At 40.7% G+C, this 15,474-nt stretch overlaps 1 protein-coding gene across 3 annotated transcripts in view; it reads left to right on the top strand.

The window, feature by feature from the left end:
* Positions 1–15,335, top strand: part of LOC120731129 (collagen alpha-2(VI) chain-like) — a 36,455-nt gene extending 21,120 nt beyond the window's left edge. For all 3 annotated transcript variants that reach the window (XM_040027971.1, XM_040027969.1, XM_040027970.1), the window contains 24 exons: positions 344–409; positions 507–560; positions 646–690; positions 818–844; positions 940–966; positions 1,075–1,119; positions 1,208–1,261; positions 1,434–1,496; positions 5,712–5,774; positions 5,866–5,919; positions 6,018–6,053; positions 6,138–6,200; positions 6,599–6,661; positions 6,946–7,008; positions 7,176–7,238; positions 7,319–7,369; positions 7,456–7,554; positions 10,128–10,190; positions 10,294–10,329; positions 10,425–10,470; positions 10,880–11,032; positions 11,508–11,963; positions 12,042–12,080; positions 12,163–15,335. In XM_040027971.1, coding sequence (XP_039883905.1) covers positions 344–409; positions 507–560; positions 646–690; positions 818–844; positions 940–966; positions 1,075–1,119; positions 1,208–1,261; positions 1,434–1,496; positions 5,712–5,774; positions 5,866–5,919; positions 6,018–6,053; positions 6,138–6,200; positions 6,599–6,661; positions 6,946–7,008; positions 7,176–7,238; positions 7,319–7,369; positions 7,456–7,554; positions 10,128–10,190; positions 10,294–10,329; positions 10,425–10,470; positions 10,880–11,032; positions 11,508–11,963; positions 12,042–12,080; positions 12,163–12,764 — 2,331 coding nt within the window. In that variant the 3' untranslated portion in view covers positions 12,765–15,335. The remainder of the gene's footprint in view (positions 1–343; positions 410–506; positions 561–645; positions 691–817; positions 845–939; positions 967–1,074; positions 1,120–1,207; positions 1,262–1,433; positions 1,497–5,711; positions 5,775–5,865; positions 5,920–6,017; positions 6,054–6,137; positions 6,201–6,598; positions 6,662–6,945; positions 7,009–7,175; positions 7,239–7,318; positions 7,370–7,455; positions 7,555–10,127; positions 10,191–10,293; positions 10,330–10,424; positions 10,471–10,879; positions 11,033–11,507; positions 11,964–12,041; positions 12,081–12,162) is intronic.
* Positions 15,336–15,474: the final 139 nt, after the last annotated feature.

Genomic DNA, 15,474 nt, shown 5'->3' with positions numbered 1-15,474 from the left:
AGTAATCCCTATTAGCCACAAGCTCAGGATCCAACCCTGTCAGTTTCACACATTTTTTGTACTGTTGGCTGTTTGTGAGGTCAAAGAGAGGATATGTTCCCCCCGCCCACTTGCCTTTCAAATACTCTCTTTACCAAAGACAACCAATCAGAACAAAACTGCCACAAAGGGAAGGGGGAAGGAGCTAAAAAGGCTTGTTTCAGTCACTCATGCAAAGCTGCTATAAGTCCAAGACTGAAACAATGAAGTTGGAAATTAGCAGAACAGCTTCCTTTAAACAATTCTGGTATTTAAAAGGCTTCAGTCTTTTAATATTGTTTTGTTTTTCTCTTCCATCTCACAGTGTTACAAACCAAGATGTTTCGAGAGTCCTGGGCGCCCTGGACTAAGAGGTCCCTCAGGTCCAAAAGTGAGACTTAAAAAGCTGAATTAAAGTCAGTAATTTTTATTATTGCTCGTGCTGATGATTCATCTTTTGAAATGCGTATGTCTCTGGATCTTTATAGGGCACAAAAGGAGACAGAGGCTCTCTAGGGCCAAAGGGTGAAAGAGGAAGACAGGTACCTAGAATTTACATCTAGAAACCTAAATATATTTTAAAAAGTGCATTGTTATTTACTGAGTTATATATTTGTTACATTTCAGGGTGATCCTGGCATTGAAGGTCCAATTGGACGACCTGGTCCAAAGGTTTGCTGAGCCCAACTCGTTGATGATTTTATTTCACTAAAATTAATTAAATTATTTAACTGATTTAATTAAAATTACACGATGTATTTTTAATCTCATTAATGTGTCCTTTTGTGCTTTTCCGTAGGGAGAGGCTGGTTTAAAGGGTGACAAGGTAAGAGTTAAAATCCTTATATTTCTCATTTCTGTTCATTTATTAAACTGAAGGAAGTGTTTTGGGGGACTAATGGGTCTGTTTTATCTCAACAGGGGGAAATTGGATTAACTGGAGCAAAGGTAAAAAAAACAAAAAAAAAACCAGTTTAATGCTTCATCTTCGTGCACCGCAACATCCAAAATTAAGAGCGTTTATGCACTGAAGTTCATTTTATCTCTTCGCTAAAGGGTGTTGCAGGTTCGACTGGCAAGAATGGAACTGATGGGCAAAAGGTGAGTGTTTACGGTGAGATTTTTACCGTAATGGTAATCTGATTATAAATATACTGATATTATATGAATGCTCCTTTGAAATCTTCAGGGGAAAATTGGACGAATTGGAGCTCCCGGTTGTAAAGGTGATCCAGGCGACAAGGTAAGTCGAGCATTTAATATTTATTTGTATGTCTTTGTTTCATTTTAACAACTTATATCAGCCATACAGCTGCATGTATTTCACTGATTCTCTTTAACATTGACTTTTTCTAGTATTGTTAGCATTTCTGGTTAAATGAACCACTGAGACACTTTTTATTTGTCTCTAATAGGGATCAGATGGCTACCCAGGAGATGCTGGTGAAACTGGACTATTAGGTGACAAAGGAGAAAAGGTCTGAATTAAATCACAATAATCTAATCATTTCGGTTCATACTGAAAGAGACAGAGTGTTATTTAGAGTGAACAAAAAAATATATTCACACTATTGCATTTTGGTATGTGGTCAGTTGGTAATTTCAGCACTTGAGTCTAGAGTGAAGTATTCACAGTAATTAGATGGATTCTAGTGAAGGCATTTCCGTACTGTAGTGGTTGTCACATTCACCTGATAATAACAAGCCCAACCTTTTCAGAAAAGTGGTCTTGTAGTAAAGATTGACCCTCACAAAGACCAAACGAAAATACATATTAAACCTTGTCTATCTAAAATACTAGTAGTTGGTTCACTTAACAGAACTTACTGTTTTAACCCGACATGCCAGCTTGTGCAGGCATTTGGTGTTTAATCCTAGCAGATCACAATTGAACTTAGCTGAATTGAATTGAACTCAGGACCTTCTTGCTATGCGCCAAAAGTGCTAACCACCCTGCCACCTGTGGCACGGTCATTTAATTTCAACAAGTCAGATATATGAAAGGAAAGTACTGTCACTAGAAAATAGCGTGAAATTTTCAGTGTGCTTCTTAAAGGTGGCACAGCAGAGCCTTAAAGAACCATTTCTAATATTTCTTTAGCTTTAACAGGTATCAGAACAGCTGAACGATGTGATCTGCTAGGATTAAACACCAAATGCCTGCACAGGCTGGCCTGTCGGGTTAAAACAGTAAGTTCTGTCAAGTGAACCAACTACTATTATTTTTAGTTGGGCAAGGTTTAATACGGTATGTATTTTCTTTTGGTCTGTGTGAGGGTCAATCTTTACTTCAAGACCACTTTTCTGCCTATGTGGTGCTGGTGCTACAGCAACACATTCATAGATGATTCACAGATACCGTGATTCATAACATTATGGACTGTTTATTAAACAGTCAAAATGTGCTCTGATTGCCAAAAGGTACAAGCACCAAGAAAGGTCAGAGAAAAATATTTAAAGACCAGCTGTTTGGAGATCTCTAAATCACCACACGTCTCCTTTATCTTCTGCAGGTCTGGACTGTAGTCAGATAGATAATATAACCCCCAAACTCCTTTTAATAACTGCTTTACCTTGAGGTTGACAAAGGTTTTGTGAGGTGAAGGAAAGAGAGAGTCTCCTTTATCATGTCATATTAAATTAGTTGCCCCCCATACACACACACACACCCACTGCTGCTCTGTAGATGTGCCCCTGTTTCCTGTTACGCTCATACTGCAAAATTTTGCCCAGCAGCAGCTGCATTTCTTTTTGCCTGTTTTGCGTGTTTAACCTTTTCATATCTTTTATTATTAGATTTTGTCTTCCTTTGAAAAAGTACTCCTCTGCTCCTAGCAGACCTATCAACACCACCACTTTCATGGGAACATGCCCACAGCTAGATTGGAAAAACCTGACTGAACTTATCCTGTTGATAAGGACTTTGTGTGACTGCTTAGCCAGATTAATGACTGAAAGATATCCATGGTATGTTGAATTTGCTTGGTAGTGCAGCCTCTTGCTGTTGTGCTAATAAGAGCTTTAGATTATGATATTATGTATTGCCTTTCTGTGGCAACACGTTTGCCTCAAAAATGATAGATTAGGCTTATGTGGGCTGTCTGACCGTTAATTGAAGTATAAACAGAAAAGCCCTCCACCAAAAACACTGTCGTGTTCAAGACGAATGAGGGAACGTGAGAGCAGCTTCAGCCAGTGAATTAGAGTTTAACAGCTCTCATTAGTTAAGGCACTTCTGTAACACTGAGATGTGCATTGATTTATGGGTGCATTTTAAAATATGCCTGTCACAACGGAAGCAAAAATCGAAATCTTTCAGTTTGTCTTCTTAAAGGATTTTTTTTAAAAGCTATAATTAGGTTTTTGTCTTTTTTTAAATTGATCTTAAAAATACTTGTCTGTATTGCGTGGCACGTGGTGTAGTGGTTAGCGCTTTCACCTCACAACAAGAACAGTCCAGAGACATGCGTGTTTGGTTAATGGGTGATTCTAAATTGGGCATCGGCATGAATATTAAAACAAATGTCACAAATTCCAGAACTCCTAATCTGGACATGCATATCACAGAGAATAGCAGTTAACATGTGGCCTAACATGTGCCACCAAACAGTGTGCTGACATGTTAGCACCTTCATCGTGCTGTATTCATAAACAGGAACCCCCTCCCTTTTCCAGCCATGCAAACATAACATATGTTACGCAGTGAAATGACAGCACATAAATACAAAGAGGAAATGCTCTTTTTTTCATAATTAAATCATCTGACATAGCTGACGGCTGCAGCAGCTCGGCAGACATTTTTTCGACATTTTTTTTCTTGACATATTTGTGTTTATTCTGTCAGTACATTCAACTTGTACAGCTCATGCAGATGTAACTGTTGGTACTGATGATTTCCGTAATTATGCGTCATGAATGTAGCCAAAGCACAGCTCAGACTAAATATTTGGGCTGTGTGCAGACATCCAGTCTCGATCAAAAGTTTAAGACCACTTGAAAAATGACCCAAAAAAGAAAGAAATCATATTTTGCATGGTTGGATCTTAACAAGGTTCCAAGTAGAGCTTCAGCATGCAACAAAAAGAAATGGGGATGAGCCGAAAAAAAATTTGAGCATACAATTTATTGAAAACAATGTTTAAACTGCCTGATCAGTTTAGGACCACACCTCAAAAAAACAAACAAACAAAAAAAAAAAACCCCACTGAAACCTGCAGGCACTGTGTACCCTAACGTTGTCCTGTTGGAAAACCCAGCTGTTACCACACAGACAATGTTGCTCTCTGCAACATCTGGACATAGCCAGCAACCGTTTGACACCCCTGCACCTCCTGAAGCTCCATTGTTCCACTGAAGGAAAAAGCACCCCAGACCATTAATGCACCCCCTCCACTGTGGCGCGTAGAAAACATCTCAGGTTGGACCTGCTTGTCATGCCAGTAAGTTTGGAAACCATCAGAACCATCAAAGTTACATTCTGATGTTTATGGGGCTCCAGTCAGGACCAGTAACAGCCTTAATTTGGTTCAAGGACTGTCCAGTGTCTTTACAGGCAGGCAATTGGATCCTCCAGCTCAGTGCTGGTGAAATTTCTTTGGGTCTTCCACTTTTTGACTTTTTTGTTCCATAACGCTAGGAGTCATTTGAGAAATTCCAAATGACAGTCTTACTGCGCCCCACCTCAGCAGCGATGGCGTGCTGCGAGAGACCCTGCTTATGCAGTTCCAGGGGTGCACATAAGTGAGCTGTTTGAAGCCAGCTCATTTCCTGCAACCACTTTTCCAAGAATACGCGCTTCTTTTGCGGTTCTGACTCCTTCTGACATTTGTTTGGAGGTGTAGGAACACCAAAGTAATTTCTTAAAGGAGCTTGCTTCTTCGACATCTTTAAGAGTTCTAAACAAATGTCTGTCCTCTTCCAGAAAATCTTATGTACGCAAATGCGCGTTGCAACTTCTTATCTGGTGCGTGTCTTTTATTTTGACCGCGCATGCGCACCTGCGGACCACTTATGTGCACCCCTGGCAGTTCAACATCCCGACCACATTCAAAAAGGGAACATTTTTTTTGCCATCAGAACGTCATGACAGTGTGACTACCTGACAGAAAATGACAATGAATCCACATTTTTGCACAGATTTGGCCTTTGAATGGCATGTAGTTATACATTTTTGATCAGCTGTAAAACAGTTTAAGCGTTGTTTTCAATAAATTGCATGCTCAAAAAATGTTTTGTCTCGCTCCCATTTCTTTTTGTTACATGTTGAAACTCCACTTGGAACCTTGTTAAGATCCAACCATGCAAAATATGATATTTTGGCATTTTTAAAGTCTTAGATTTTTGATTGGGACTGTATCTTTGCCCATGCTCACTCGACTACAGAGTCAATGACTAGACAATCAGACATGACCATTTTTTTCCTGATAAACTTATTTTATGTGGCGATTGTGGCTCAAGAGTTGGCAGTTCGTCTTGTAATCGGAAGGTTGCCGGTTCGAGCCCCTCCTCCGACAGTCTCGGTCATTGTGTCCTTGGGCAAGACACTTCCTTAGGGACTAGTAAAGCGCTATACAAATACAGGCCATTTACCATTTTTTAGAGTTCACTGAAGCTCAGTTATTAATAATGTTACATTGTGTCCAGTTATGTATTTTTTGTGGCTTTTCTTTTTGATTGTTTTTGCATTTGTTTAGGGTGACACAGGCCTTCCTGGAAAGCCAGGCCCCCCAGGCCCTAAGGGTAATCCAGGTCTGAAGGTAACCTTCAAATTAAAAAAACAAGTGGAAAAAATACTGAGCGCACAACAAAGATTTTTCTTTACTTTAAAACTGAATGTCTGCTTTTTAGGGTGAAAGAGGAAACCAAGGAAATCCAGGACAGCCTGGACAAAGAGGGAGTCCGGTACAGCCCTGAATTTATTTTATTTTATGATTTTTTTACATGTGCACTAAACTGATGGTACAAAATCAACTCTCAAATTAAACTGTTGACACTTGCAGGGGAGAAAGGGTTCACCTGGGGCAAAAGGCGAAGAGGTATTTGACTCGTGTTTTTACTTGGAAAAAAAAATCCCCATTTGGAAAATAGTTAAAAGAAATTTACTAAATAAATATTCATAGGGGAGGAGAGGAAACCCGGGAATAAAGGGATCACAAGGAAACACTGGGCTAAAAGGGAAAAAGGTAAGCTTTTGTCATTGTTTTTTTTAATGAATTGTCTTATTGTATGAATGGCATTTCATTTTCCGCTTATTTTAAGCAAAATTGCACCATTTTAGCTGCTGGTTTGAAATACTGTGAAACACTGGCTTCCTGTGACCTTTTAAGAAAGATGAATTAAGAAAGAACTTTGAGGAAGAAAGTCTGAAGTGTGCTTGTGGTTTTTAATTCTGAGGAACTGAAATAGTGAAATCCCAACTACTATAACACAGTTCTGTCTTTCAGTGGGTCATCTCAGAAAAATTCCTCAGACATTTCCCTGAGGCAGAAGTATTACCTCCCTGTTACTGTTGTGTCTTGTATATATTGGGAAGTAATTAATGGTTTGGTATGAATTCTGACACATTCATTTATTTTGTGAGGGAGAACGAGGCCCGGAGGGAAGCAGAGGTCGGCCTGGGGAAAATGGACTCAAGGGCGCTAAGGTGAGGAGATCACGCTGTGGGTGGATTTTTGATGAGCAATGACTCAGAGGCTTCCCAAGAACCTGGCATGCCTTCATTAGACATTCAACACTGGAGCCATGCCTTCATCATAAAAACACTTATTTTCCAGATGAAAATATCAGAAACTACACAGTAATTTGAAATGATTAGCTTGAAACTGCCAAATCCACATCAGTGAAACTCATCCTGCATGTGCGTGTGTGGGCTGGAGTCAAGGTCGAGTCCAGTAAAAAGGGTTGTCTGTTATTTTCTCTCTCTGACAGGGGGAACTGGGACTACTGGGACCGAGGGGTCAGCCAGGAGAACTAGGCACCCCTGGACGAAATGTTTGTTCCTTTATAACTTTATCATCATTGTCATCATCATTGTTACTGAATTTCCCGAAGGAAGCCACCCGAGGGATTAATAAAGTTTCATCTAATCTAATCTAATCATTTTCTGCTTTTTCAAGTAGATTCTTTTTTTATTTGAATTTTATCTTCTGTGGCTGCAGGGCACGACGGGAGATCCTGGAGATTCAGGACCAAGGGGAGACACTGGGCCACTTGGACCAAAGGTAAAAAGAAAGTCTGAGCATTTCTGTTCATGATTATCAGTAAATAATTTACTCTCATCCACGTTGTTTTTCTTCTAAAGGGTGACAGAGGAAGGCAAGGTTTCAGCTATCCTGGATCAAGGGGACCGCCTGTAACAGCTTTCTTTTTACCTCATAAAATGACCTGCATGTCTCAAGATGTTTCTTCTTGAGGCTAAAGTAACTCTGATATTTAAAGGGAGACAGGGGTGCACCGGGTAGGAGAGGACCCAGAGGGAGCAGAGGTGACTGTGGCGCCAAAGGAGAATCTGGAAATAAAGGGCAACCAGGAGCGCCTGTAAGATGCGATTGTTAAACCACTGATGATGTACAGTTTTACTTTTATAGATGTTTGCACTCATAAACAGGACAGGACAGAGAGACTTGGCCTTATCCGCTGTCTACACTGTTGTCCACAGAGGCTTTAAGTCAGCAAACAAGCCAACGAGATCCTTGATTAAATTCATGTGCAAACTTTAAATTTCCTGTTGTCCATGCTGTTCTGCTGCAAAAAAATACCTGAAAGTTGGTCCACACATCCCAAAAATTGTCTTCTCACCTCTTGGAGAATGTGAACCTACAGATGGTTATGACATCCAACACAGAGCAGCGAAGCACACAGCACTGTGTGACAGCACGACAAAGGGGCAAGAGTAGACTTAGAAAAGAGTTGGAAGACACAATCGGAACAAATCAGGGATAACGAGGCAGGGAATTTAAACTAGATACAGAGCACAAAACACACAAGACAACCAAATTAAGACAGGAAGCAGCTAAACATGCAGACTCACATGCAACACGAGCTGGAAACAACCACAGAGGAAAGACTCGGGGAACAGAGGAGGATCACAAAGGGAACTAATAAATTTAAACTCACCAACAGTGTTGGTCAAGTTACTTGAAAAAAGTAATCAGTAACTAATTACTGATTACTTCCCAAAAAAAGTAATCCCGTTACTTTACTGATTACTTATTTTCAAAAGTAATTAATTACTTACTTAGTTACTTTTTAAAAACACGATTTACAACCTGAATAGGTGATAAAGCGATAGATCTCTCAGCCCAATTCTACTTTTTCTGCATAATTCATCATACAAAATGTAATCAAATGGAAAAGTCTCTTTTTAAAACTTGTTTTATTAGTTTTAATCTTTTAACTTTATGCATCAAGCAAAAATTTAATTATATGCAACATTTCTGACTTGAAGAAATTAGTTTAACATTAAACCTATTTTCTGCACATTCTAGCACATAAAATAAAATATTTTTTGTGTTTACACTCAGTCTTTCAAATAGATGCAAGTAAAACACAGCAGAAAATAAATAAAATCAAAGACTAGCGGTCCTGTTGCTCTATTTTCACCTGTAAAGCAGGAGTGGGGTAAGCGGAGGTTTGCCCTGGTGCAGGTGTGCTGCAGCAATCAGTGGAAGAATCCGCGAGTTTCTCTGTGAATTTCCCATTACGTTGTAGTGCACTCGGTGCTTGTTTAGGGTTTTTTTCGCTGTAAAAATAAGTTTTCTCCCCACGCACAACGGACACTAATGTTTTTGTCACTTTTTATGGAATCAAACTCAAAGTAAGGTCAGTACTTCCACGCTTTAAACGCTGCACGCTCATACTCTCTCCGCACTCCACATATTATCCATTGTTGAACTGCACACAGCTGTTGTCACGAACGTCGCACTCGCTTATGTCACTGTCATGAGACATTCTCGCAAAAAAAATCACGGTTTTAGTAACGCAGCGTTCCTACGGGAAAGTAACGGTAATCTAATTACCGTTTTTGCAAAAGTAATCCCATACTGTACTCGTTACTTGAAAAAAGTAATCAGATTAACACGTTACTGCCCATCTCTGCTCACCAATAAGTGAATGAGGTACTGAAGATACAAAAACAAAGAAAATGAAAAGCATCTGGGAATATGATAAACAGAAAGCCAATATAGAGCAATTCCTTATTAAAACTAAAAGAGACAAGAGCACTTAGAGTGTCAAACAACCCCAGAAGGGCAAGGTTTATAGATTTTCACATTTAGTGTGACCTTGACCTGATTTTCAACAAACCCAAATCAGCTCAAGCTGTTTTTGCTCTCTACAATCACACAAAATGACCCAATTACCACGAGTATGTTTTTGCAAATTACATTATATTAAAACGATGCACAGAAATAACACGGGCAGAAAGTAATCAGGTGAAAACATTTACTTGGTCATTTTTTTCCTTCTTTTTAATTTTTTTTAATGAAAAGTTTCATTCCACCTCCCCGAAACCAATAGTTCATTCTGAATTCTGTTTGCATGGACCGTTATTATTCTACCTTAACCAATCAGAATAGAAAGCTCAGGTGTTTCTGGAAATAGATGTTGCTGGGGATTTTTTTCCACCTTAAACTAAGCATTATCCACCTCTGTTGTGTTGTAATGGAGGCAAAAGCTTAGCTGACGAAACTGAAAATATCTGCAGTGCACGGCTGCAGGTCATTTGAGGTTAAGTGTTAAAAAACAAATAAATGAGGTTGAATTTAGTCTCTGGAGTGTGAGCATATCACTTTACCTTTACCTCATAGTGACAGTTGTAAAATATGGCAAGGTAAATAAAAAATATGTATGAATTAGGCCAAAGAACAATGCTATTTATGCTGCTGGATATTTTACCAGGTGCTGTTTCCTGTTCAAATACATTACAAATGATCAGACCACAGCAGTCCCACAGGATCACATGACACCAGCTGCATGGGTGTACTGTGATTGTTCTTTGGTGTCGTATATATTTAAATTGTCAGTAAGCCTTAACAACAGTGTTTTTGCACAGCTTTGAGTGTTTTGTGAGTCATTTAGGTTTCATAGACTGTAAAAATGTTTGTATCTAGGGTGAACCAGGCCAGTCGGGGCCGCCAGGAGAAAGAGGGCCTAGAGGAGAACGTGGACCTGATGTAAGCTACAGCCACACAGATAATGAGCTGACCATGCATGCAAGTTTGAGATCCAGGTGCATTGTTCTCTCTGTGGTGTGTGTGTGTGTGTGTGTGTGTGTAGGGGGATCCAGGACCAGCAGGCGATTCTGGGCTCACTGTGAGTAAAATTTTAAAAAGACTGATGTATTTTAATCCAAGAATTCCTTTACTCACTTCAGTGTATTACTTTAATCTGCACACATGTCACTGCAGGAATGTGATGTCATGAGCTACATCAGAGAGACGTGTGGTTGCTGCGGTAAGAAAGTATAAGCACTCAAACACAGCTTCATAAATGTGGTGTTTAAATGGTAAATGGCCTGCATTTGTATAGCGCTTTTCTAGTCCCTAACAACCCCAAAGCGCTTCACACTACATTCAGTCATTCACCCATTCACACTCACATTCACACACTGGCGATGGCAAGCTACATTGTAGCCACAGCTGCCCTGGGGCGCACTGACAGAAGCGAGGCTGCCGGACACTGGCGCCACCGGGCACTCTGACCACCACCAGTAGGCAAACATGGGGTTAGTATCTTGCTCAAGGATATTTGGCATGCAGCCAGGATGCAGCCTGGGATCGAATCACCGACCTTCTGATTAGTGGCTGACCTGCTCTGCCACCTGAGCTACAGCCTGATGGTCTTCTTGTTGTTTGTTTCTCAGACTGCGAGAAGCACTGTGGAGCTATGGACATCGTGTTTGTAATTGATAGCTCAGAGAGTGTCGGCCTGACAAACTTTACCCTGGAGAAGAACTTTGTTATCAACACCATCAACAGGCTGGGATCTATGGCGCCCGAACCTACATCAACAACAGGTAACGTCAAGCAAGCAATTGTTCTACAGATTTACCCAAAAGAAATTAAAATACACACCAATCTTCAGTAACACTGTGACTCTGCAGAAACAACTACAGACTAAAGTATTTCAAATCGTGCTACATAAAAATGGTTGATTAGTATTCATGCTGAGAACACAACACCAAAACAACAGTTTGTTGTTGTTTTTTGAGCAAGTTGCTAAATACCCAACAAGAGAAAATGAATAATATTACAACTGTGATTCATCCAGGGATGTTTTACTTGTTAAAACTACAGAGCCACTTGTCACTTGCTGACATTATAAATTATGATTGGAGTAAAGCCTGCAACCGCCGTGCTGCTGTAAATGCATCGGTGTTACCGAGTAACCCCTAACAGATTTATCTGTGATGCTTTTCCAAAAAGATTTACAGAAATAATAAATGTAAAAGTTTGACTTTTAGACTGATTAAAGATGTGTGTATCTCCTAGGCACAAGAGTTGGAGTTGTACAATACAGTCACAACGGGACCTTTGAGAGCATTCGTCTCGATGACCCAAACATAAACTCCATGACTGCATTCAAAACTGCAGTGAAGAATCTGAGGTGGATTGCTGGGGGCACCTTCACCCCCTCTGCTCTGAAGTACGCCTATGATAACCTCATCAGGGACAGCAAGAGAGCCCGATCCAAAGTGTCCGTCGTCGTGGTCACAGACGGCCGCTTTGACCCCCGAGACGACGACAATCAGCTCACATACCTCTGCAACGACCCCGCTGTGGTGGTGAATGCCATCGGGATAGGGGACATGTTTGACACCAGACACGACAGCGAGACTCTGGTGTCAATCGCATGCAACAAGAAGGATCGGGCTACTGAGATGAGGCGCTACAGCGATTTGGTGGCTGATGAATTCTTAGAAAAGATGGAAACTGTCCTCTGTCCTGGTAAGCCTGTACCAATGATCTCAGCAGCCTGACAGTACTAGTCCTTGTGTGTTTGTCTAACCTATGATTTCTCACCAGATCCAGTCATTAAGTGCCCTGATCTCCCCTGTACAAGTGGTGGGTTTTATTCATAGTTATATGATTGGTTTATGATGAAACGCACTTCAGGAAGTGATTGCTCTTTTTTGTTTCGTTTCAGAACTTGACTCAGCACCTTGTGTTGCGAGGCCTGTGGATTTGGTATTTCTATTGGATGGTTCAGAGCGTCTCGGGGAGAGAAACTTCCTCCTTGTTCGTGAATTTGTTCAGAAGGTTGCAGACAGGCTGGTACTGGCCAGGACCAGGACCGATCGAGAGCGAGCCCGTCTGGCACTGATGGAGTTTGGCAAGGAGTCAGAGAATCGGGTGGCGTTCTCTCTAACACATGACCCTGTCCAGATTGTTAGCAGTTTAACATCTTTACAGTATCTAGATTCTTCTTCAAGCGTGGCGCCCGGCATCATACATGCCATCAACAACATCCTGGTTAGAGGAAGCGCCCGGCAAACGAGGCCCAATGCAGAGATTTCATTCGTTTTCATTACAGATGGTGTCACTAACAGCGACAACCTGGACGAAGCGATCAGTGCCATGCGTCGTCACGAGGTGGTCTCCACGGTGATTGCCACAGGAAGTGATGTTGATCAAGAAGTCCTGACAAAGCTGGCTATGGGGGACCAGCACGCCATCTTCAAAGCAGAAAAATTCTCAGATTTTTTAAGGTCCAGTATGTTTGATCGTTTCATCCGGTGGGTGTGTTAGAGAGAGAATGCTCCTGTGAGCCAATACTGGTGCTACAGCTGTTAATCCAGCATTTTCAAGCAAAATTAAAATTTATTTCAACCTGATAGTATTTTACATTAATGTGGCTGTTGTGGCTCTATTGAGGAAAGCATCCTACAGTGAAACAAGACTGTGCTCTCTGCAGCTTTATACTGGGTCATAGTGCAGTCCTTGATTTTACCCTCTGAGGATATCTCAGATATCTCTGAGGATATTCTCCATCTTTGAGACCATGCAGAGCCAAGAGCCAACTTCATCCTCCACTTTGTTTAACACCTCACATGTGTACTAAAATTTAAATTAAAACAAAACGTTGACAGGATTTTGTTTTAGCAATTTGTAAAAAATCATCCCAACACTTTCATTTTTGGATGCAGATGCAATTAGCAACAGGTCCACTCCAGGCAGCTAAATTCTAAGCTTAGGTCAGAATCAAAAGCAAAAGTTAAAAGACTACATTGTCTGGATAACCTCAGGAGCTCGCGCTTGTTTCCTCTTGAAGCTTGTAGAGCTGCAATGGCCAAACTGATTGGGGAATACACAAGGTTGAAATAAACTAGATTTCTTCTTTAACCCATAGACAGTATATAAAAGACAAACACAGGCACCCACTGTGTTTGAAAAGTGAAGCCATGTGCCATACAACTGAGGGTCTCTAGGTGCTTCCTTGTTCTGTTAGTGGTTAAAGTAATTCATTGGCAGCTGCAGCTCAAGCAGAATTTATGGTCCCGCAACGGTGGTGCGTTCACTGTCCGGTAGCAATCCAAGGATGGCCTGTCTGCCTGTTGCCAGATGGAGGCAGTGTGCAAAATATGTGGTACAGCAGTCTGTGGGTCACTCTAGCTTGTGCTGCTGTTGGTACATCAGACAGCCGTGGAGAAGAGCAACTTTATAACATACAAAGAGCTGAAGTGAAAATGAGTGTTTAAAAACAATGAAAAGTGTCCAATGTCTGTGCTTTTCATGTTGTATTCTTCCGCTAGCAGTCCCTGCGCTATTCTGGCCCACTTGTCAATGAATCAACATTCGGCACACGCTTGCATCATCTGCTTCTAGACACGTGCAGTCAGAATGTTGGGAGGCCTGCACCGGCGTGTGTCTGGGGTGGGTGGAAAAGAAACGTGTACACAGACGGACACATTTACAGGACCATAAATTACACTTTGCCTTGTGTAACTCGATTTAAGTGGGACTAGATTTTTTTTAATATACACTATATTACCAAAAGTATTCACTCACCCATCCAAATCATTGCATTCAGGTGTTTCAATCACTTCCATGGCCACAGGTGTATAATATCAAGCACCTCCATATGCAGACTGTTTCTGCAAACTTTTATGAAAGAAAGCTCTCAGGACATCAGTGAATTTCAGTGTGGTACCGTGATAGGATGTCACCTGTGCAATAAATCCAGTTATGAAATTTTCTCGCTACTAAATATTTCATATTCAACTGTTAGTCGTATTATAGCAAAGTGATGACAGGGACCCAGCCATGAAGTGGTAGGCTACATAAAGTCACAGAGCAGGATTAACAGCTGCTGAGGGTCATAGCATGCAGAGGTCACCAACTTCCTGTAGAGTCAATTGCTAAAGACTTCATGTAGCCTTCAGATTAGCCCAACAACAGTCTACAGAGAGCTTCATGAAGGTTTCCAAGCACAACACAAAGTGTCAGGGTTGTTTTTCAGGAGTGGGGCTTTGCCCCTTACCCTTTTAATGCCTCAACACAAAACACAACAAGATATTTTGGACAATTTCATGCTCCCAATGTTGTAGAAACAGTTTAGGGAACACCTGTTCGCAGTGCACAAAGTAAGGTTCATAAAGACATGGATAAGCGAGTTTGGTGTGGAAAAACTCGTGAGCTGTGGGCCAAACCTTCTCATCCAACATCAGTGCCTGACCTCACAAATGTGCTTCTAGAAGAATGGTCGAAACTTCACATAAACACTCCTAAACCTTCCCAGAAGAGTTGAAGTTGTTACAGGTGCCCAGGGTAGGCTGACAATAATAAACCATTAAGAATGGGATGTCACTCAAGTTCATATGCATGTGAAGGTAGACGAGTGAATACCTTTGGTATATAGTGTATATGGATAAGTGGGACAAAACCTTTTCCATTTTGAACCATTGTCAGCATACTCATGACCCTAATTAAATTGGCATTCCCACCTCAGAAAAAGGGTTTTTTCTCCAAGAGTTTCTCACATGTTTCACCCTTTTTTCCAAATATGGTCACTTCTGGCTCCAAAGTGCTAAAGTCAAGGATTCAAAATGGTGATCCACAAACCAAAGGTTGGCATTATGGTGGCAACGTTCTCTTTTTTTTTTTTTTATACAGTCTATGCTTTAAACACAAAACTGGTTTAGTCTGCTATGCACTGTATAATTTGCAAATGATGTCACAGCATTGTGCTTTGCTACATCTTGTCAGAAGATCAATCAGTATTTTCATACACAAAAATATAATGCAAGTCATGCGCTCTTAATCAACCATAAGGCTTTTAATGATTTTTCATAATAAACTGTCAGTTTGTTGGGCACTGCATTTCTGTCTTCTGTAAAGTCTATAAGGGTTTCTTTATTTTTCAGTGCATACTGTAGCCATAATTACTACATAAGTACCACCTTAAGACTCACAAGAACTGCAGTAATTTTTAAAATCTCAAACAGAACACAGAAAGCCT

Source organism: Simochromis diagramma, unplaced genomic scaffold (genome assembly GCF_900408965.1).
Source record: "Simochromis diagramma unplaced genomic scaffold, fSimDia1.1 OVJJ01000343.1, whole genome shotgun sequence".
Lineage (NCBI taxonomy): Eukaryota > Metazoa > Chordata > Actinopteri > Cichliformes > Cichlidae > Simochromis > Simochromis diagramma.
This window is presented reverse-complemented; position numbering and strand designations above follow the sequence as displayed.